Source organism: Cydia fagiglandana, chromosome 20, assembly GCF_963556715.1.
Source record: "Cydia fagiglandana chromosome 20, ilCydFagi1.1, whole genome shotgun sequence".
NCBI classification, from domain to species: domain Eukaryota; kingdom Metazoa; phylum Arthropoda; class Insecta; order Lepidoptera; family Tortricidae; genus Cydia; species Cydia fagiglandana.
Window position 1 is genome coordinate 11,974,234 of NC_085951.1, and position 22,643 is coordinate 11,996,876.

At 43.0% G+C, this 22,643-nt stretch overlaps 1 protein-coding gene across 1 annotated transcript in view; it reads left to right on the forward strand.

Moving 5' to 3' along the window:
- The window catches only part of LOC134674891 (eukaryotic translation initiation factor 3 subunit A-like), a 30,361-nt gene that overhangs the window by 1,947 nt on the left and 5,771 nt on the right, over positions 1-22,643 (forward strand). Inside the window, exons 4-16 of the mRNA XM_063533046.1 lie at positions 717-905; positions 2,129-2,237; positions 2,666-2,870; positions 5,685-5,851; positions 7,014-7,151; positions 7,465-7,669; positions 8,076-8,175; positions 8,676-8,905; positions 10,559-10,751; positions 11,235-11,339; positions 13,425-13,554; positions 14,932-15,134; positions 16,118-16,269. Of these exons, the coding sequence (XP_063389116.1) occupies positions 717-905; positions 2,129-2,237; positions 2,666-2,870; positions 5,685-5,851; positions 7,014-7,151; positions 7,465-7,669; positions 8,076-8,175; positions 8,676-8,905; positions 10,559-10,751; positions 11,235-11,339; positions 13,425-13,554; positions 14,932-15,134; positions 16,118-16,269 (2,126 nt within the window). The remainder of the gene's footprint in view (positions 1-716; positions 906-2,128; positions 2,238-2,665; positions 2,871-5,684; positions 5,852-7,013; positions 7,152-7,464; positions 7,670-8,075; positions 8,176-8,675; positions 8,906-10,558; positions 10,752-11,234; positions 11,340-13,424; positions 13,555-14,931; positions 15,135-16,117; positions 16,270-22,643) is intronic.

Here is a 22,643-nt window from a genome sequence, read left to right on the forward strand (position 1 = left end):
CCTGGCCCATCAGCATGTTATATCATCTCTAGTATATTATGCCTCTGAAATAAATCCCATTTCTAATAATTCCATTGTTATGAGATGGTAGGCCTCAGAGGCACAGCAAATATGGATTAAACGCAGCAGAATGCACCACTATTATGTATTCTGGGTTAATTTATTTTTATTTATTTATTTATTTACATAAGGAGATCCAACAGCTAACTAAATGACAATGGAATCATAAATAGATATATAGAGCCAATTACAGGAACTCGCAAATAGATATGTAGTAAAAACATATACTATGTCTTATGTCTCTACATAATCAGTTTTTAGTTGACTATACAAAAATTGATAGAAAAGTCTTACCAATCATTTCATTCTACATCATTTGAATGCAAAGGCTATTTATTACTTTTTTTTTTTATATAGCCTATATTGTGTCCCACTGCTGGGCAAAGGCCTCCCCTGTCTTTCGCCACTCCTCACGGCTTTGTGCATGCTCCCGCCAGTCGCCTCAAAATGAGCGAAATGAATTTATAGCCTCCTCCACACTCGTGCGCGAATCGCGGCGCGAAGCCGCGAACGCAAGTGTGGCGTCGATTTTCGCAGACAGCGAAATCGACTCCACACTCGCGTTCGCGGCTTCGCCCGCGATTCACGCGCATAGTCTGGAGGGGGCTTATTACTTATGTCACTGTAATTTTTAAAATAACTTTTTGATTCACCAGGTGAAATTCCTCTGGGAGTCCTACTGCCAATGCTTGGAGCTGCTCCGCACCAACGCTCACGTGGAGACCCTCTACCATGACATCGCGCGCATGGCGTTCCAGTTCTGCCTCAAGTACTCGCGCAAGACTGAGTTCAGGAAGCTCTGCGACAAGCTGAGGAAGCATTTGGAGGATATCTGCAAGCCCACCGTAAGTAACGCCTTAACGCTCACATAGATCACCAGGTGAAATTCCTCTGGGAGTCCTACTGCCAATGCTTGGAGCTGCTCCGCACCAACGCGCACGTTGAGACCCTGTACCACGACATCGCGCGCATGGCGTTCCAGTTATGCCTGAAGTACTCGCGCAAGACCGAGTTCAGGAAGCTCTGCGACAAGCTGAGGAAGCATTTGGAGGATATCTGCAAGCCCACCGTAAGTATCGCGATCCTCAGCAATGAGGGACCGAGGAAGAAGTGAGACCGTAAGTATCTTTGTTTAGTCTCCTGCCGCCCAATGAATATTATGATTTTTCAATGGAATTTCAACCTTCATTAAAACGAATAGCATTCCTTTTAATTTCGAAATTTTGAAACAATTGAAGCTTAATTCAATTAATATAACAAGCTGAGCTGATGTAAACAATTTAAAATATGTCTCACGAAAGTTTAATATCGATAATATAACAATTAGATTCAAACTTCCTTTGCTATAAATTAAAATGGTGGGCGGCATAAGGATAGGGTATGGCTTAATATCCCGATGGTTGAAATTACTCTGGGAGAATTGCTAACGCCCCAGGGACCCTTTACCACGCTACCGTGATCGTGCGCATGACCCATATTATGCACAAATGAAGTTAGAGCCCCTTAGCGCAGTCAAAATAAAGCTGCCTCCGAAATAAATCCCATTCGTAATATCTCCATTGTTGCGACATGGTAGGCCTCGGAGGCACATCATATTGTCGGCTAGACGCGACAGGTCGCCTTACTGGCGTTCTGTGTTAATTTATGCCTGCACAAATGAAATAACAAGAAAACACAGACATAAAAGAATGTTATATGGCAGAAACCATATCTCAATGGTGGAACCATTCTCTAAGCACCATACTGGGCTGGCGGAGATGTAGGATCAGTATCGCCGTTATACGCACCACCAGCATGTGTATCCGAGGCACACGCCACCGTTTTAAGTCGACCGCCAGGTGGCTTGGGTTCGACGACGGTGCCGCCCTTCCACACATCGATTGAAACCACTTTTCTACCCTACCCACATATGTATTACCTAACCCTTTGCCTACATATGTACTTATGATTGTTTTAATGTAATCAATTTTTGTTGGAGCTAAAAGAATGTTATATCATAATATCATTAATGTGCAATTTTTTTTTGTTACTAGTATTCTAAAAATACTAACAATTATCATAATTCCAGGTGCAAACCGGCAATGTGAGCATCTCCAAGCCGGAGACGCAGCAGCTCAACCTGGAGACAAGGCTGTTCCAGCTGGACAGCGCCATTCAGATGGAGCTTTGGCAGGCAAGTTATACAAGATTACCAATCATCAATCATAGAACTAAGAGGATTTTTTACAATAATGGCATTTTTGAGTTTTTTGACCTATTACTGGATTGTAGATTTATACTACTTTTACATAAATGACAACTAAAGTGAAAAACACCCAAATAAATACCCACCTCTTAACCAAAGAGGGTTTGTACCTAAGGATTGTGTTAAAAGTCGAATAACACTAGACCCTACTCATCATATTGTGTTCCTGCCGGTGAGTAAGGTTGCCAGAGCTTAAGGAGGGTGTGGAGTGTTAGGATCCGCAATGCGCATGGAACACCTCTGGAGTTGCAGGCATAGGCTACGGAGACTGCATACCATCAGGCGAGCCGTATGCTTGTTTGTAGTATAAAAATCCTTTTTATTGATTTATTTAAAAATATTCTTTTCCTTAACAGGAAGCCTACAAGGCAATTGAGGACATACACAGCCTCATGAACATGTCCAAGAAGACCCCCGTGGCCAAGACCATGGCCAACTACTACGGCAAGCTCGCCCTGGTCTTCTGGAAGGCCGGCCACTGCCTGTTCCATGCAGCCGCTCTACTCAAATTGTTCCAGCTGTCCCGAGAGATGAAGAAGAATATCACCCAGGAGGAGCTGCAGAAGTAAGTAGACCATTACCATATAAGCTCGCCTTGGTCTTCTGGAAGGCCGGCCACTGCCTGTTTCATGCTGCAGCTCTACTCAAGTTGTTCCAGCTGTCCCGAGAGATGAAGAAGAACGTTACCCAGAAGGAGCTGCAGAAGTAAGTAGACCATGACCATATAAGCGAGCCCTGGTCTTCTGGAAGGCCGGCCACTGCCTGTTCCATGCTGCAGCTCTACTCAAGTTGTTCCAGCTGTCCCGAGAGATGAAGAACATTACCCAGGAGGAGCTGCAGAAGTGAGTATATGTCAGCTGCAATAGTATCAGATCGGACAACGTGTGAAAAGTATCTACTAATCTACCATACTCCAGTAAAGCTATTTGGTGGATTGTTTTAGCACACTGTCTAACATGATACGTCCGTGAGGAAACCGGACTAATCCCAATTAGTTTACCTTCCGGGTTGGAAGCTCAAATGGTAGTCGCTCTCGTAACAACTAGTGTCTAAGCCAAGTCTTGGGATTAGTTGCCAAGCGGACCCCACAGGCTCCCAAGTCCCATGAGCCGTGGCAAAATGATGCTTGAGCGAAAGATGATGAAAAACTTTTTCGATGTCACGTTTTTCATAGTGTCAAAATAGCTCTAACTCACGTAGAAATCATTAGCACTCATTCCTCAAATATTTATTATTATTATGTGTCTCCTTTTGGATTTCACGGGCCTATAAATCCCGGTCTTTTGATAGGCTTGCGTGGGGATATAGATCCAACACGTAGAGGCCCCTTGGAGAGCTTTAATGTCATGTAGAACGCCTGCTGGAATCCGTTCACAGGCGCAACAATAGACACCCATGAACCGGTCGCAGCAGGCATTGGGACTATTGTAGAAAAAGTGAACAGTATTCCGGTCTATGGATTGATGTTTGGGTGGACAATGAGACTGGGCTATTGTAAAAGAGGTCCGGACACCTGCCATAACAATGTTAACACCGTCATCGAGGCAGGCGGTGACTCGCCGCTGACTAGATGGGCCCCTGAAACTGCCGTCGCGAAGACGACCAGGAGCAACATCGGTGTGAGCGGCTCAGGGGTGTCGAGAGGTGTGCGCCGCTTTCTACCCAGTGGCTGTTACCAGCCACTGTGCCAACTCGCGTCTTATGCATCTTTCACTTCCACCCCTGGAGCATATAGCTCTAACGACTCCTCTCTGGACGGCCAATGAAGGCAAGCCAGAGCTGAGAGTCCTGTGGGTCCCCTTGGGGTCCACTCTGACCGACGAAGACACGCCGGAGACGGAGACCCTGACCGACTCTCGGGAGCACTCGGGTCCGTGGGGTCGTTACTCCCCAACAGCTCGCCACAAGCTGCCCTGCGGGCTTTATTATTATTATTTGTTTGTCCTTTCCAGATCTCGGGACCATGGGGTCCCGGACTTTTGGGAGGCGTGCGTGGGGCCGTAGCCAACAGCGCAGAGGCCCTTTAAGACAATTTAATCTAAAAGCAAGGGATACACGTGGCGGATACCATCCCCGAACGCACAATATGATACATCCGGAGATGGTCCCCGCCAGGTGCAAAGACTATTGCAGTGCAGCACTATTGTGCTGCGATGGGAACTAAGGTCATAGGCTATTGATTTGAATGTTGGATGGACTGGATATCGGGCTATGGGATGAGACTAGCGGACACCTGCCGTGACAATCAGTCTCAATATTGTTAAAGACAGGTGGTGACTCGCCAACTCATTGAGTGGGCCCCGCAATGGCCGCACGCACAGTGCGACAACCGGGCAACACTTTGGAGTGGCTGTAAAGTTGTCGAGAGGTGAGTCTGCGGTGTGCCAGATCCCGGTAATCCGTTCAGCAGGCCGCCGGCGTTATGACATTTTACACTTCCAACCTGGAGCATAGGTCCCGCTCTTGCGACTCCACTCTGGCCGGCCGGTCAAGGCAAGCACAGAGGCGAGGGCCAGATGAAAGTGCCTTCTGGAGTAGGGGTCCGCGGTGTCGCCACTCACCGTCAGCTCGCCACAAGCTGCCCCCGCGGGGTTATTATTATTATTATTTGTATGTCTTTTCCATACCTCGGGACCATGGGGTCCCGGACCTTTGGGAGGCGTACGTGGGGCCGAAGCCAACAGCGCAGAGGCCCTTTAAGACACTTTAATCTAAAAGCAAGGGATACACGTGGCGGATACCATCCCCAAACGCACAATGTGATACATCCGGAGATGGTCCCCGCCAGGTGCAAAGACTATTGCAGTGCAGCACTTTTGTGCTGCGATGGGAACTAAGGTCATGGGCTATAGATTTGAAAGTTGGATGGTCTGGATAATGGGCTATGGGAGAGACTAGCGGACACCTGCCGTGACAATCAGTCTCAAAATTGTATAAGACAGGTGGTGACTCGCCAACTCATTGAGTGGGCCCCGCAATGGCCGCACGCTCAGTGCGACAACAGGGCAACACTTTGGAGTGGCTGTAAGGTTGTCGAGAGGTGAGTCTGCGGTAGCCAGATCCCGGTAATCCGTTCAAGGGCCGCCGGCGTTATGACATTTTACACTTCCAACCTGGAGCATAGGTCCCGCTCTTGCGACTCCACTCTGGCCGGCCAATCAAGGCAAGCACAGAGGCGAGGGCCAGATGACAGGGCCCTCTGGAATAGGGGTCCGCGGTGTCGCCACTCACCGTCAGCTCGCCACAAGCTGCCCCCGCGGGGTTATTATTATTATTCAGAGCCCACTGTGTCCCAAACTGATATATCGAGCGGTATACGATTAAAATTAAGTGAGGGAATAGTTTTTAATTAATTTTAACATACTCGTTTGTTTACCAGAATGGCGTGCCGCGTGCTGGTGGCCGTGCTGTCGGTGCCGCTGCCCTCGCTGCACCCGGAGTTCGACCGCTTCGTGGAGACGGACAAGAGTCCCGTCGAGAAGGCGCAGCGCCTCGCCGTGCTGCTCGGCCTCGCCCAGCCGCCCACCAGGACCAGCCTGCTTAAAGGTACACATTGCACTTTTAAACTATTCAAAAATACCACTTCCTGGTATCTGAGTCACTTGAAATTTGGAGTTGTGCACAAATCACGCGAGGTGTTTTCGGCCACCTTTTGACCCCCCCCCCCCCCCTTAGTGATATTTGGTGAGGCTTTTGGCTACCAGGTTCCCCCCATACAACTACACGTGTATTTTTTTGAAACTTTTTCATTCGACCTAATTTTAAGATAAATAGTATTGTATATAGAAAATGTTATTTATTTTTCTATTTTCGTTAAATAGACTCGCTATTTTGAAGTCCAGAGTGAAGATGTATGTTTAACGAAACCGAGAAGTATCTACTCATGTGGTAGGTTTTTTTTTAGTTTTGTTCACTGTAGAAAAATACACGTGAGGTTTCCTTATACCCCCCCGTCCCCCAACGTGATCTATCGTGATTTTTTCGTGAACCCCCTCCCCCTATCGAACCTCGCGTGATTTGTGCACAAGCCCTTTGTAGTATTTCCATAATTCTGATTACAATGCAATAATATGCTAATATGGAGGTGATATGATGATGCAGTCGGGAGGTACGCGTAGGAACTCCTCTGTCTCTGGTGGTAAGATTTGGTAGCTCAGTTGGTAGTCCAGTCGATTTTAGTCTCAAATTCAAATGCTTCATCGCGAGATTTCAATTTCGATTTTCAATAGGAGCTTGTCGCAATATGGGTTGAGAACTCTCTGACAGTAGTAGACTACTGTGAGCCTGTGACACCCTATAAACTCGTGATCATTGTACAATTGAAAACATCCACATGTTCTGAAGAATGATGAAACCTGATGGTGACATCATCATGGTTTTCTTTTGAAAATCTTATATGCCCCGCCACTGAGCACAGGCCTTCTCTCGTGCGCGAAAGGCATGGCTATAGTCCCCAGTCTCTTTGCGGATATATGCAGGTTTACATAACGATGTTTTCCTGCACTGAAAAGCTATTTAAATTATATTAAATCTTAAAAATGACCATAAACAATATGACCAGTTATTTTAATTGTAGTTAGTTTTAGTTTTATATTCCTGTTTATGTCTTTTAGTAATTTATGTAATTTAATATTTTGTCAGTGCAATAAAGACGTTGTCTGTAATTAGTATTTAAATAAACAATATTAAATTGTATTGTTGTTCACAGATGTGGTCCGTCTCAACGTGGTGGGACTGGCGTCTCCGCAGCTGCAGCAGCTGTATGCGTGGCTCGAGGTCGAGTTCGACCCTCTGACCATCTGCCACAACGTCAAGGGGGTCATCAAGGCCCTGCAGGAGGAGCCCAGTAAGTAACACTTGTCTCAACGTGGTGGGACTGGCTTCTCCGCAGCTCCAGCAGCTATATGCTTGGCTCGAGGTGAGTTCGACCCTCTGACCATCTGCCACAACGTCAAGGGGGTCATCTAGGCCCTGTAGGAGGAGCCCAGTGAGTAACACCTGACTTTTCACTTTAACGACCTGTAAAAATAGAGGCGTAAGGAACTTTAAGCCTGAGGAACTTCTTGCCTCAGTTATAATTTGGTAAATACATATTTGATCAAATATTGGACAGGATCAAATTCCTAACAAATGTGTCATAATATTTTTTTTCCTAACAGATTCACCACTGGTGCAATACACGACCGCCCTAAACGACGTAGCGCTAGTGCGTCTCGTCCGCCAGGTGGCGCAGTGCTACGCGTGCGTGCAGTTCCCTCGGCTGCTGCAGCTGGCCGCCACCGACGACCTGTTCCACCTGGAGCGGCTGCTGGTGGACTGCGTGCGCCACAACGACATGCAGATCCGCGTCGACCACGCCAACAAGTCAGTCCGATAACTAAACGACGTAGCGCTAGTGCGTCTCGTCCGCCAGGTGGCGCAGTGCTACGCGTGCGTGCAGTTCCCTCGGCTGCAGCTTGCCGCTGCCGATAAATAATCACGCAGTAATTTTACTCCTACGATTTAAAAAAAGTACTTATATTTACTTAAATACAAGACGCGCTAGTAAAAATTATTTATTTTGCAGTATAATTAGGGTTACCAGATGTCAGGAATTTTGCCCGTTTATCAGGAATGCGGAACGAATACGAAAATGTCAGTGAATTAACAGACTTTTCTATTATGTACCTTTTTAGGTATTTAAAAAAGTATTTAAACAATGTATCAAGCATACATAAGCATCGCTTAGGTTTAGGTTAGACGAATATCTTATGAAAATATGATTGTGTAGGTGCGTACACTTCGGCGTGGAGGCCGGTGGCGGCGAGTGGTGCTCGGCCGCCGACGAGGCCTGCGGCGGCGCCATCCTGCAGGCCACGCCCGCTGAGGAGGTATCTAATTACATCTTTTTACCTAGCCGACCTCGGATTTACTTTTAGACTATGGAGCCAGTCTTGGTAAAATCAATTTGGATTTTAAGAAGATACCGGTCAATTTGTAACACTCAAGGACTTTTTGGAATCTAATGCTACGCCAACTGCCGGGCTGGAACATGTTGAATTTGTAGGAGCTAATTTCTATGTTAACTGAGTAACAAAATTTGTCAGCAGTAAGGTCCACTTGTAAGTTGCACCATCCCACTAACCCGGGGTTAAACGGTTAAACTGTTAATGCAGTGTCAAATTGTACTGCTAACCCCATACTGTCTCCAGGTTTAACCGGTTAGCCCCGGGCTAGTGGAATGGTGCATGTAGCGCTAAGAGTTAAAATAATCTCCAAATATAGAGATTGTAACTGAGATTGATTGTGAAACTAACCTATGAATTGAAAATAAACAGATTAATTTTTTTTTGAGTAGGAATTTGAGTTCTACAAATATGTATTTTTCCAGGTCCGCGAGCAACTAGTCCGCGCCGCCGAAGTGCTGTCCCGCGCCGTGCAGACGCTGTTCCCCGCGCGCCGGCGCGCCGAGCGCGAGCGTGCGCGCGCGCACATGGTGCAGCACTACCACGAGCACAAGCACGCCGAGCACCAGCGCGTGCTGCAGCGGCACAAGATCATCGAGGAGCGCAAGGAGTACATCGAGCGGCTCAACACCGTGCGCGAGGAGGAGGAGCTCAGGTAACCGAGCACATGGTGCGGCACTAGCACGAGCACAAGCACGCCGAGCACCAGCGCGTGCTGCAGCGGCACAAGATCATCGAGGAGCGCAAGGAGTACATCGAGCGGCTCAACACCGTGCGCGAGGAGGAGGAGCTCAGGTAACCGAGCACATGGTGCGGCACTAGCACGAGCACAAGCACGCCGAGCACCAGCGCGTGCTGCAGCGGCACAAGATCATCGAGGAGCGCAAGGAGTACATCGAGCGGCTCAACACCGTGCGCGAGGAGGAGGAGCTCAGGTAACCGAGCACATGGTGCGGCACTAGCACGAGCACAAGCACGCCGAGCACCAGCGCGTGCTGCAGCGGCACAAGATCATCGAGGAGCGCAAGGAGTACATCGAGCGGCTCAACACCGTGCGCGAGGAGGAGGAGCTCAGGTAACCGAGCACATGGTGCGGCACTAGCACGAGCACAAGCACGCCGAGCACCAGCGCGTGCTGCAGCGGCACAAGATCATCGAGGAGCGCAAGGAGTACATCGAGCGGCTCAACACCGTGCGCGAGGAGGAGGAGCTCAGGTAACCGAGCACATGGTGCGGCACTAGCACGAGCACAAGCACGCCGAGCACCAGCGCGTGCTGCAGCGGCACAAGATCATCGAGGAGCGCAAGGAGTACATCGAGCGGCTCAACACCGTGCGCGAGGAGGAGGAGCTCAGGTAACCGAGCACATGGTGCGGCACTAGCACGAGCACAAGCACGCCGAGCACCAGCGCGTGCTGCAGCGGCACAAGATCATCGAGGAGCGCAAGGAGTACATCGAGCGGCTCAACACCGTGCGCGAGGAGGAGGAGCTCAGGTAACCGAGCACATGGTGCGGCACTAGCACGAGCACAAGCACGCCGAGCACCAGCGCGTGCTGCAGCGGCACAAGATCATCGAGGAGCGCAAGGAGTACATCGAGCGGCTCAACACCGTGCGCGAGGAGGAGGAGCTCAGGTAACCGAGCACATGGTGCGGCACTAGCACGAGCACAAGCACGCCGAGCACCAGCGCGTGCTGCAGCGGCACAAGATCATCGAGGAGCGCAAGGAGTACATCGAGCGGCTCAACACCGTGCGCGAGGAGGAGGAGCTCAGGTAACCGAGCACATGGTGCGGCACTAGCACGAGCACAAGCACGCCGAGCACCAGCGCGTGCTGCAGCGGCACAAGATCATCGAGGAGCGCAAGGAGTACATCGAGCGGCTCAACACCGTGCGCGAGGAGGAGGAGCTCAGGTAACCGAGCACATGGTGCGGCACTAGCACGAGCACAAGCACGCCGAGCACCAGCGCGTGCTGCAGCGGCACAAGATCATCGAGGAGCGCAAGGAGTACATCGAGCGGCTCAACACCGTGCGCGAGGAGGAGGAGCTCAGGTAACCTGATTGGCTAAAAAGAGAAAGAGAGACTTAGACGCTGTTAAAGTGTGTGTGTGTAATCATGCGAAAAATATCGCTATGCGTTTCCTAGAGCGTGCGAGCAATCAGAGAAGTGATAGAAAATTCCCCGGGGATCCAATTCATCCATGATGACTTAGCATTTTTATTAATAATGAATTATTGTCTTCGATATTCATGAACTAAAACTATTTAATTGATTACATATTTTATGTAACGAATAATTGTTCAGGCGTCAAGAAGAGCAGCTCCGCATCGCCGCCGCGGCGGAGGCGCGCCGCCAGGAGGCCGAGCGCGAGGAGCGCGAGAAGCGCCGCCACGCCTCCGAGATGGCTGCCGTGCGCGAGCGGCACCTGCGCGAGAGGATCGCGCACATCTCGCAGAGCGACGTCGGCAAGCGCGTGCTGTCCAAGCTTGATGAGGAGGTACACACACACACACACACACACACACACACACACACACACACACACACACACACACACACACTAGATATATGTATACACATCGAGGACAGACAGACATGCTTCAGACCTGCTAGACTCAACTCAAAAAAAACTCAACCGGGACATATTTCATGCTAAAAGGGGGGGTTCCGTCAGGGGGAGGGGATGAGACACAAGTGTGCGTAAAGCACTATAAGCAAAGGTATCATACTACATTCATTAAATGCTGGCTATACTAGTAATTTGTTTTTCAAGAAACAATTTGACCGAATCATACTACCAAAGGTATCGAGTATATAACCTCTAGCCGCCCAGATACCGATAAAAAGGTCTCCTGTTCCATTCTAATTTGAACTTTGTGTTGACAAAATAAAATTTCATATTGCTTGGCAAGGGTTGACATATGCGGCGGCTAGAGGATTAAAAGCTGGAATATTTATCCAATTAAGTATTTAAATGTAGGTGCTGAAGAAAATGGACGCGGAAGCGATCGCCCAGCGCGAGGCTGAAGAGCTGATGAAGGAGCGCCGCGAGCTGCAGGCCAGGCTCAAGTCTCAGGAGAAGAAGGTAACTGCCATTCCTACTTATACCAGGCATGGCTCACTCCGCGATTTCGTCCGCGAAATCGCGGAGTGAGCCACGCCTGCTTATACTCAGTATCTTTAGGTATTTAAATAAAAGTAAACAAACAATTTTTACATTTTCAAATAGTTGTAACATTTATTTATTGGTTAACCAACCAAATACAAAACCGTCTGGATCTGTCACTGAACGACCTTTCTGTTGAGGAGGGGGAAAATGCAATTACGCATACCACTCGGGTGCGGGGACGGACCCGAGTGGTTATGTGGGACTCCTTGGGATGATGGGACCCAAGTCTACCCACTAAACAACCCCGCCGTCTGCCGTCATTGAGCTGTAACGGTGGACTGTAGGAACGCTCGCGCTTAACTTCTACAGCCCACCAGCTCTGGTCCGTGTTGGCAGACCATCGCCTCCGGAGACCCTTGATGGCCTCAAATTTGTGTGGACCGTATCTAATACGGTCTCCCTCTCAGGGAATCACTGAACGACCTACTTTAACCTACATTATTTGATCGTGTAATGTTTTCATCTAACCTCAACTGGCTTAAGGAGCCATTTAAGGGTTAGATATTTTTTTTTTTTTTTTTTAATACTTAATGATACAGACTGATGATTATCGGCTTGACAAGCCGATAATAATCGTTTGTCCCTTTCCAACATACCAATATGTCGGAAAGTAACAAACGATTATTATCGGCTTGTCAACTTTTATGAATGAGGGGGTATATGTCTAAGCTATGGTTCAAGCAGCCTTAATACTCTTGTTAGCCTTTTGACCGCCATAAGTCTAGTTCATACATTTTTATAGCCAACTAATTGTTAGTTACTTACGGTGCTCTTCTTGAGCGATAACATAGTCGCTTTTTTATCGGCGTTGGGACAGCAGTCTTTACGGTGCACACCTGCGCATTGCCTCCGAAATAAATCCCATTGGTAATGTCACCGTTGTTACATAATGGTAGGCCTCGGAGGCACATCATGTTGTCGGCTAGACGCGACAGGCCGCTGTATAAGCGCTCTGTGTTAATTTATGCCTGCACATTTTTTTCCGTCTATCCTCGTGCCACCCAATGTACATTAGGATGTACACTCAGTTTCTATGGAATGTCAACCTTAATTAAAAACAAAGTAGGTGGCATTTCATTTGTCTCGTAAAATTTTCGAACAATTGAAATTCAACCTAATTGAAAATACAACAAGATTCCAACTTCCTAGGCTATAATTTTATATGATGGGCGGCTCGAGGCTATTATCGAGTGAAGTGAAATAATGTTCAGTGTTTTTACTAAGTGCGTTGTGCATAGCATACATCGGTGCGGGAATGATTTCGTGTATTTATAACTTTGAAATGTATTAATGTAGTAAGGTCCAAATGTGCTTTGAAATGTTAAATTAGTATAGTTTTTTACAGTTTTTACCTGTTATTTGGCTAGTGTAAAACATTCCCGCATCGAAAACCCCGATGTATGGATATACTTGTGAAAACAAGAGATAATGCGTAAAGCCTCAGATAGAGCGGGCGAAAACTCGTATGTGTTGCTATTAACTTTTGTACTCGCAAACGTATCGCGCTTGCGAGTTGTACCGTCTAAATAAGCCTTAACACAATCATTGCCACCCAGCCAAACAAGACGTCCGCGCCAGGCCACAACAATTTCGTCATAAAAAGCAGTAGTACCACGATCCCAAGTATCATAAAATACCCGATAGTCGGGTTTTCGGCACTGAATGTGTTAATACTCTACACATGTTCTTTAAATGAGCATGGCTTAATGGAATTAGAAATTTCATTGTGCTGTGTTTCTTCCTTGTTTCTTTAGAATCTTCTTTAGTAATAGAATTCAAAATTATTTACTCAGCTTTTGGCTTTAAATGAATGTGTAGTGCATTAGTGCTAACCACCAATTGTCTTTCTTAATCTGTATTTACTGGTGAGAACCTGTAATTGGCTTTTTGTATCACATCTATAAAACCTATTAACATGTTAACAGCTGTTGGATCTCCGAATAGAAATAAATAAATAAATGTACTCGTAATACTATAATAAATCTTCCTATATCACCGTAGGTGGACTATTTCGAGCGCGCCAAACGCCTGGAGGAGATCCCTCTGCTGCAGAAGAGCTTAGAAGAGAAGCAGGTCCAGGACAAGGCCTTCTGGGAGCAACAGGAGAAGGAACGCATACAACAACTTATCGGTAAGTCGACACTTGTAGGACTACATTTTATTTATTTAAACTTTATTGCACAAAACATAAAAATAAACATAATGGCGGACTTAATGCCTAATGGTGCCAGGGAGGTTTTGGGATTATACTGAGGAGTAACTTTTACTATGGGACCAACCCCGAAATCGTGAAAAATACATTTACCCTGCCACAGAAAATGGAATAGCCAAAATGGTCCATTTCAAAACAGCCAAATTTTATTTCGCGATTTCGGGGTTGGTCCCATAGTCGAAGTTGCTCAGTATTAGCCTTCGTATGTCTAAGCACTGATCAGTGCGAATGAATTAAAACCTATTGTATTAAACAATGAATTCAAATTCATGCGCACTGATCAGTGATCAGACAATTAGACATACGAAAAACCTCCCTGGCAACGGGAATGCACTTATTATGTGTTCCGTACTCCACATCGAAGATCTTCATTGAGAGAGTAACGCGATCGTTGACCGATCGATGCCGCTAGCGTCTATGCAGTCGCTCCGCTCCACGCCGTGACGTAGTTCCGCTTCCCGTCCCTGCCAACCATTGCTCGCTTCCCGCTAATCGCCGCCGCCATGTCATTGTTTCGTCGACCGTCTTGACCGATGGTCCGCAAATATTTTTTGCGTATATTTTTGCAGCATGGTGCTTTAACATTTCCGATCCAAAGCTCGGTCGATTAAATAGTGTGATATGGCAGAGATCGCCACTATTAGTCCTTTGGCGGTCTCGCGATCGAAGTCATCGAACGGTGCTTTTCGATTCTACCCACTCACTTCATTTATTGTGGCCTCCGAAATAAATCCCATTGCTAATATTGCCATTGTTACGCAGTGGTAGGCCTCGGAGGTAAATCATTATGTAGGCTAGACGCGACAGGACGCTTCTTGGCGTCCTGTGTTAATTTAGCCTGCACAAGTTTTTCATTGGTATTGGTTAAAAGAAAATATTTTTTAAGGATGTTATTCGGTCCTTAGTTTTCACGTTAGATTCAGGTAGAAATATAGGACCAATATCAAGTAATCGGAAATGCTAATGCTAATTGCTAACCAATAGCGAAGTTTTCAAAAATGTGTCCACGAAACTGAGGCACTTTATAGCTTCGACTCCTATCATTCAGTACAGATGTACTGCATAATAATTTTCCTTCGTTTTTTTTTTTTCACGGAAACGTACGAACATGTCTTGCTATTTCAGTCAGTCTCTGTATAAAAAGTACTGTAGGTCGACTGAAGTAGAGTGACAAATACGAACGTTTCCGAGATAATACGATGGAAAACAATTATGCAATAAATCTGTAGCCTCTCTGACTTCTCGTATTACTTAGAAATACAAAATACAAATACAAATGCATGCACTCACTTACAGAGGCGCGCACCCGCGACGTGGCGACCGCCGAGCGGCTGTCGCGCATGCACGTCCACCGCGACGAGTTCGTGTCGCGGCTGTCGGCCGAGCGCGGCGCCGCGCACCAGCAGCGCCTCAAGGCCTTCGCCGACAAGCTCGCCGCCGAGCGCGCCAAGCGCCGCCAGGAGCGCGCCCAGCAGCGCGCCGAGCAGCGCCGCCAGGAGGTTTGTTTATATCACTACACTTAAATAGTTCCGCGACCACAGAACTATAATATGATCCACTATGTCTATAAATATAAATAAATATTTGGGGACAATCTTACACAAATCGACCTAGCCCCAAACTAAGCAAAGCTTGTACTATGGGTACTAGACGACGATATACATACGTATATAGATAAATACATACTTATATACATAGAAAACAGCCATGACTCAGAAACAAATATTTTAGTAAATTAAATAAGTAAATTAAATTAAATAGTTTAAACTATGTTCATCACAGAAATAAATGCCCTTATCGGGATTCTAACCCGGGACCATCGGCTTCATAGGCAGGGTCACTACCCACTAGGTCAGACTGGTCGTCAAATCTAGTATTTAACTGGATCAGGCATGAGGGGTGGGGGAAATGACCAAACGGGATTGTCTTATGTATCCTTCAGTAGGAGTAGCAGCGAAAGTGCTATTATTGTTTGTCCTGTCCCCTGTTTATCAAAAGCTTTTAACTTGTAATACAAGTGGAAGTCCCTTTCTAACAAAAGCTGTCAAAAAGGGACTTCCACGTGTATTACAAGTTACAAGCTTTTGATAAACAGGGCTCTGGTCACCGTCTCATATTTGTTTTATTCCCCACCGTAAATTTAATAGGGATTATGGTGGGCAACAAATAAATTCGACCAATCATAGCGTCGCATTGCGTATGTTTTGACCCTCACGGACACACGCGTATAGCACATCTATAGGATCCTACCATCTATGATGTCTACACTCAACGATCATGGAATCTACTCGTATCTAGCTTAATTTCCTCACACTGTACTAAATATATGGTGTAACAAACTATTTGACCACTTTTGAAGCTATATTTGATGCACACTATACAAACCTTGAATCCACAACTAAATAGCCAACGCAAAAGTCGCGTTATTAATACCTATTTTAGTAAATTGAAACTATCTTCCTTCTCATTTTTCTCCCTATAGTGGCTGGCAGAAAAGCGTCGCGCAGAGGAGCGCGCGGCGGAGGAGGCGCGCCGCATCAAGGAGGAAGAGGAGCGCAAAGAGCGAGAGGAGAGGGAGAGGAAACTGGCGGAGGAGCAGGCCGCCGCCCGCGAGGAGAAAGAGAAGAAGGAGAGGTAACTACGCTTTTGATATTTTGATGTTTATTAGTGATCAGAGATATATATAACTCCGTATAAGATAAATAAAGTCTAAGAAAAAAACGTGCCTCGGGATCAAGAAAAAGTCATTCTCGAATAGATGGCGTACAGACTTCTGGCCTATTCTCGGCTAGATGGCGTTTGATATTTAACAATTTTAACACATATCAGTGAAAGAACATGGGTCAGTATGGAACAATAAAAATTTAAAATCATTTATCCGTAAACATATTTTGATTAACTTATACATTTTCAATTTTATTTTAAGTTATAATCGTGTGTCGATAGATGGCAGTAAATGTACCGTGACTACATAATTTACTTTGGCAATAGCCCTCTAAAGTCTATTCCAATAGAACTTGCTAACTATGTAAACAAACAACCTAATTTTGTTTTATCACTGTTTCTCTTTGAATTTTCACACCACCTCATCAAATACCATTGAAGCCATACACATATACACTATTAAAACGGTCCGTTCCGTAAAATACATAAATATGTAACTGTATCTTGGATATTTAATTAAAGGTTTAAAATGGTTTCATAAGTTAGGTTATTAGGACCCGATGGAATGGCGGTTTTGTTTCTTTTAAATTCTACAATTGTCTATGATGGGTAGTGTTGTGGCTAAAGTTTGTAATATAAACCCGCTACACACTACCCAACCCACGCTCTGTACCTATCGCCACGGTTATAAAATACATCAATAAATCATTTTTTTTTAAGGTGGATGTCTAGGGATGGGATGCCGATTATCAGCCAAAAGATGGCGTCACTGTGCACGAATTGTGGATTTTCACTATTTCTCCCAAAATACAAAGTTTCATAAGATGTGTTGATATGTGCGAAAACTATAAAAAATACTACATCTAAATCGAGACATGTTCAACTCAACATTGTCTCATTTCGTTATTACCGGAATCCAACTGCAAAATATTGCAATTTCTTGCATTCACGCACACTTACGTACTTAAAGTCACCTTAAAGTCAGTGTCAAATGTCAGCAGATTCGTAATGTTACAGTAAAGTAACCTAGAGGGCGCAGCGGATGAAATGTTTATTGTTGAAAAAAGATTGGAAATTAAATAATAAATTCTTGTTTGAGCAACGATTAAGAATTACAACGCATTCAGAAGCAACTAATGTTTTCGACCATCAAATGTCATGTGCTCGTGGCACCCGTAGCCTCTATTTTGAAAAAAATCAGATTGTAGCTAAGATACATGGTTCAAACCCCGACAATGCCAGTTTTTTTTTATTTTATAATTTTAGCATTCTCTTTTGAATTATTTTAAGCGTATGTTATTCTTCGAAACTAAACTTACGTGAGTAAAATATTTTCAGTATTTTAATTATTTTTTAATAATATTATGGGAAGATTTATAAAAGTATTTTTATTTTCCGGTTTTCAAAGGATATAAATAATGATTAAAATAATTAAAAAAAAGTCATGCATGAGGCTAATTAGGATCGCAGAATAGGTATATAAGAAGTCAACTATCGACGAAGTATAGCTGGTCAAGCAGATCTTGTCAGTAGAAAAAGGCGGCAAATTTGAAAAATGTAGGCGCGAAGGGATATCGTTCATAGAACATTTGGATTTCGCGCCTTTTTAGGGTTCCGTACCCAAAGGGTAAAACGGGACCCTATTACTAAGACTTCACTGTCCGTCCGTCCGTCCGTCCGTCCGTCTGTCACCAGGCTGTATCTCACGAGCCGTGATAGCTAGACAGTTGAAATTTTCACAGATGATGTATTTCTGTTGCCGCTATAACAACAAATACTAAAAACAGAATAAAATAAAGATTTAAATGGGGCTCCCATACAACAAACGTGATTTTTGACCAAAGTTAAGCAACGTCGGGAGTGGTCAGTACTTGGATGGGTGACCGTTTTTTTTTTGCATTATGGTACGGAACCCTTCGTGCGCGAGTCCGACTCGCACTTGCCCGGTTTTTTTACTGACAAGATTTGCTTGACCAGGTATAAAATAAAAGTTTCCAAAATTTTATTGAAATGATATACCTACATGAAATAATCAAATACAACACATTTACTTAAAATAACTTTTAAAATAAGGCATATAAAATTACCAAAAAGATGAAACTAAATAAATAAATAAATACAAAAAGAAATGAGTCTTTGTTCGTGGTTTGAACCCTGTCATGCTGTTCAACTTGTTAGTATACTCAATAGCTAAAAGCCACTAGACCATTTGACCATAGTAGACCCGGGCGAAAAATGCCTTCTTATTTAAGTAACCCATTACTGTCAAAAATATCAAGTTTGAATTGATTTGAAATATAATTTTTCATTGTCGACTTATTGACATCCAAACGTTGCGAGCATGTTGTACTTTAAACCATTTGGCAACGTCGCACGGGGAATTCTTCTGAAAATGTACCTATGTCCTTTTATATTTTGATATTTATGGATATATGAGGATTCTTCTACTTATGTTGCAAATTGATTAAATTATCGAGAGAAAAATGGTAATGCAAAGAAAACAAGAAATATCCGTTTCATTTCTCATGCATTTTCTGATTCGGTTAAATTGTGTTCTAATGTATGGGGAAGACAAACTAATTATAGCCAGCCTTTTATGACTGTAGTATGATACCATAGGGTATGGTGCTTTACGCACACTAGCGTCCCTTCCCCTCCCCCTGACGCAACCCCCCCTTTTTGCATGAAATATGTCCCGGTACACAGTTTTTTACATTTTTTGAGGAAAGAATATATTTTAGGAAAAAAGTGTCAATGAAAGAAATAATCCTTAATAAATTCTTAATAAAAAAGGTCATATTCATTTTTTTTTATATCATGCACCTAATTCATGTATTAGCTTGTCAAAATTCGAAATAACATAGTTTTTACTTAGGGTTCGAAACTCATTTATTATACACGGTGTAACATGAGGAAACCGAATAATTTTAACAGCGTATTCCTGATCACATTTAGAGACAAAAATGTCCTATAAACTTTTTTGAAATTCGCCTAGTTTCAGAGTTAATACCAATAAAAAAAAAACAAGTTTCTATTGTTACATCCAATCCGTTTTGGGCTAGCGTGGGGACTATAGCCCAAGCCCTCTCGCGCATGAGAGGAGGCCTGTGCTCAGCAGTGGGACGTATATAGGCTGAAATGATGATGATTGTTACATAGTTCAAAACGCCTTTTTGATGGCGATGTTGTTACTATGGGATTTAGTCTAAATATCCTTATTGATATGTCAAAAAGTGACAATTAAGTAACACGTTGCAAAAACTATGTTTACCGAAAAAAAAGTAAAAATCCATGTTAACTGACAAGTTTACCAATAACATTTACTTTTTATGTACATACATATATATTCAAAAAATTAAAAAATTGCGGCCAAGTGCGAGTCGGACTCGCGTTCCAAGGATTCCGTATATTACACAATTTTTAACAATGTATTTTTTATTTTATTTATTTATTTATTTAGATATTTAATTCAGGGAACAAGGCCCATATTACAAATACCTTACAGACTAACATACATATGTATTTTATAAACTTAAAACTAAACATTATTTATGCGAAACGTGAGTGAAATCTTTAAAAAATCCGTAGGAGTCGGATCAAAAACTGTAATTAAGTCCGACTCACGCTTGACTGTACATTTCTAATAGGTTTTCCTGTCATCATAGACCTATTTTATGTATTTTTTCAAAATTTTAAACCTAGTAGTTTCGGAGATAAAGGGGGAGGGGGGAATAGTCATTTTTTGCCTATTTTCTTGAATAACTTCTAAAGTGTTTATTCGAAAATTATAAAAAATATATATTTGAGATCCTTACAATAAGCTCTTTCATTTGATATGTAACATGATATAGTTTGAAAATTTTTATTTTTTAATTTTTTCATTTACCCCCCAAAAGTGGCCCCCATGTTTAAAATTCATTTGTTTACAAACTTACATATTTGTACCAGATTACAACTTGATTGGTCCAGTAGTTCCGGAGAAAATCGGCTGTGACAGACAGACAGACAGACAGACGCACGAGTGATCCTATAAGGGTTCCGTTTTTTCCTTTTGAAGTACGGAACCCTAAAAACAATAAAAAAAATTGTTTTCGGCGAAATTGACCTAAACTCATACAAACATTTTTTCCTTCTTTTAATTTGACCTCAGAAATAAAATCTTTCGCATTTCTTGAGGACACCTTTTATAATAAGTGTTATAAAATGAATATATAACCTTTTTTACTAAGAATTTAATAAGGAACTATTTCTTTCATTGACACTTTTATCCTAAAATGTATACATGAGGTCAAAAAAAGGAAAAGATGTAATATGTGTTTAGGTCAATTTCGCCAAAAAAAAAATTTTTTTTGGTTTTTTTTTTAATTTTATGAATGAATTTGTATATAAAAATTGTCACTTAAAATGGTTTTTTTTTCGTAAAACTTAGTTTTTGTAAAGTGTTACTTGTCACTTTTTGACATATCAATAAGGATATTTAGACTAAATCCCATAGTAGCAACATCGCCATCAAAAAGGCGTTTTGAACTATGTAACAATAGAAACTTGTTTTTTTTTATTGGTATTAACTCTGAAACTAGGCGAATTTCAAAAAAGTTTATAGGACATTTTTGTCTCTAAATGTGATCAGGAATACGCTGTTAAAATTATTCAGTTTCCTCATGTTACACCGTGTATAATAAATGAGTTTCGAACCCTAAGTAAAAACTATGTTATTTCGAATTTTGACAAGCTAATACATGAATTAGGTGCATGATATAAAAAAAATGAATATGACCTTTTTTATTAAGAATTTATTAAGGATTATTTCTTTCATTGACACTTTTTTTCCTAAAATGTATACTTTCCTCAAAAAATGTAAAAAACTGTGAACCGGGACATATTTCATGCAAAAAGGGTGGGTTGCGTCAGGGGGAGGGGAAGGGACGCTAGTGTGCGTAAAGCACCATACCCTAAGGTATCATACTACATTCATAAAAGGCTGGCTATAATTAGTTTTTCAAAAAGCACAATTTGACCGAATATATGAAAGAGGGTCATTGTTGTTGTAAAAGGTGTGCAGGAAATGATACGTTTCTGCACTAGAGCAGTTTAGGTTCCAATTACAAGTACGATTTTATTATTCTTTTTACAATAAGCAATTGAAATTTGGGTATAAATGGATTTGTTATACAATTTCCATTCTGATATTTGACTCCCCATTCCATAAATTACTTTTGGCCAAATTGTTAATTGAAAATACCTACTCTCAAAAATACCTACTCTCAAAAATACCTACTATAAAAATGTATTTAAAAAAACACATGCATTTTACTTTCCTCGTATGCGAAATGAAAAGTAGAGTGTTTTAACTCGGGTGAAAGGCAGCATTTTTGAAAAAAAACCAGGCAAGTGCGAGTCGGACTCGCGCACGAAGGGTTCCGTACTATAATGCAAAAAAAAACAAAAAAAAAAACCAAAAAAGAAACGGTCACCCATCCAAGTACTGACCACTCCCGACGTTGCTTAACTTTGGTCAAAAATCACGTTTGTTGTATGGGAGCCCCATTTAAATCTTTATTTTATTCTGTTTTTAGTATTTGTTGTTATAGCGGCAACAGAAATACATCATCTGTGAAAATTTCAACTGTCTAGCTATCACGGTTCGTGAGATACAGCCTGGTGACAGACAGACGGACGGACAGCGAAGTCTTAGTAATAGGGTCCCGTTTTACCCTTTGGGTACGGAACCCTAAAAGTATCATCTACTAATGTTATTGTTATGCACAAGCAGAAGATATTATAGAATCTTGTTTATTTACAAGAAGATGACATTTTTCTCCACATACCTATATATATATTTTTGAGAAAAATATAGCTAGGTATTTTAGTTTAAAAATCATTGTTACAATAAATATAGGCTTTTCCAGAGAACATTTACCGAAACGAAAGCAGAATTCACAAGGGTTTTCGGTGGACGACCGTAACGCGAATGATTGTTTGGACTGACCTTTCTATAAATATATTAATGTATTTTATTGTGTAATAATCATAATAATTATTAAGTTATATTAAATCTGGGAATGAAATTATATCAGAAAGGAGATTCTTAAATGAGTAGGTATACTCGTAACATGCTTTGTGCATTAAATATACCTCCCTCTATTGAGTGAAAATAAAACAAAATACACAGGTAATCTGTGTTGCGGTTTTAAAGTGCCATCTGTTACACCTTTGACAAATTAAAAATGATTGCTTGTCAAATGAAGTCGCCATGTTAGAATTACACCGATACTATAAGCATCACTCACACAAACAAGCAATGAGGCAAAATTTTACCAATATTCAAAGGCTTTTTTCTTAAT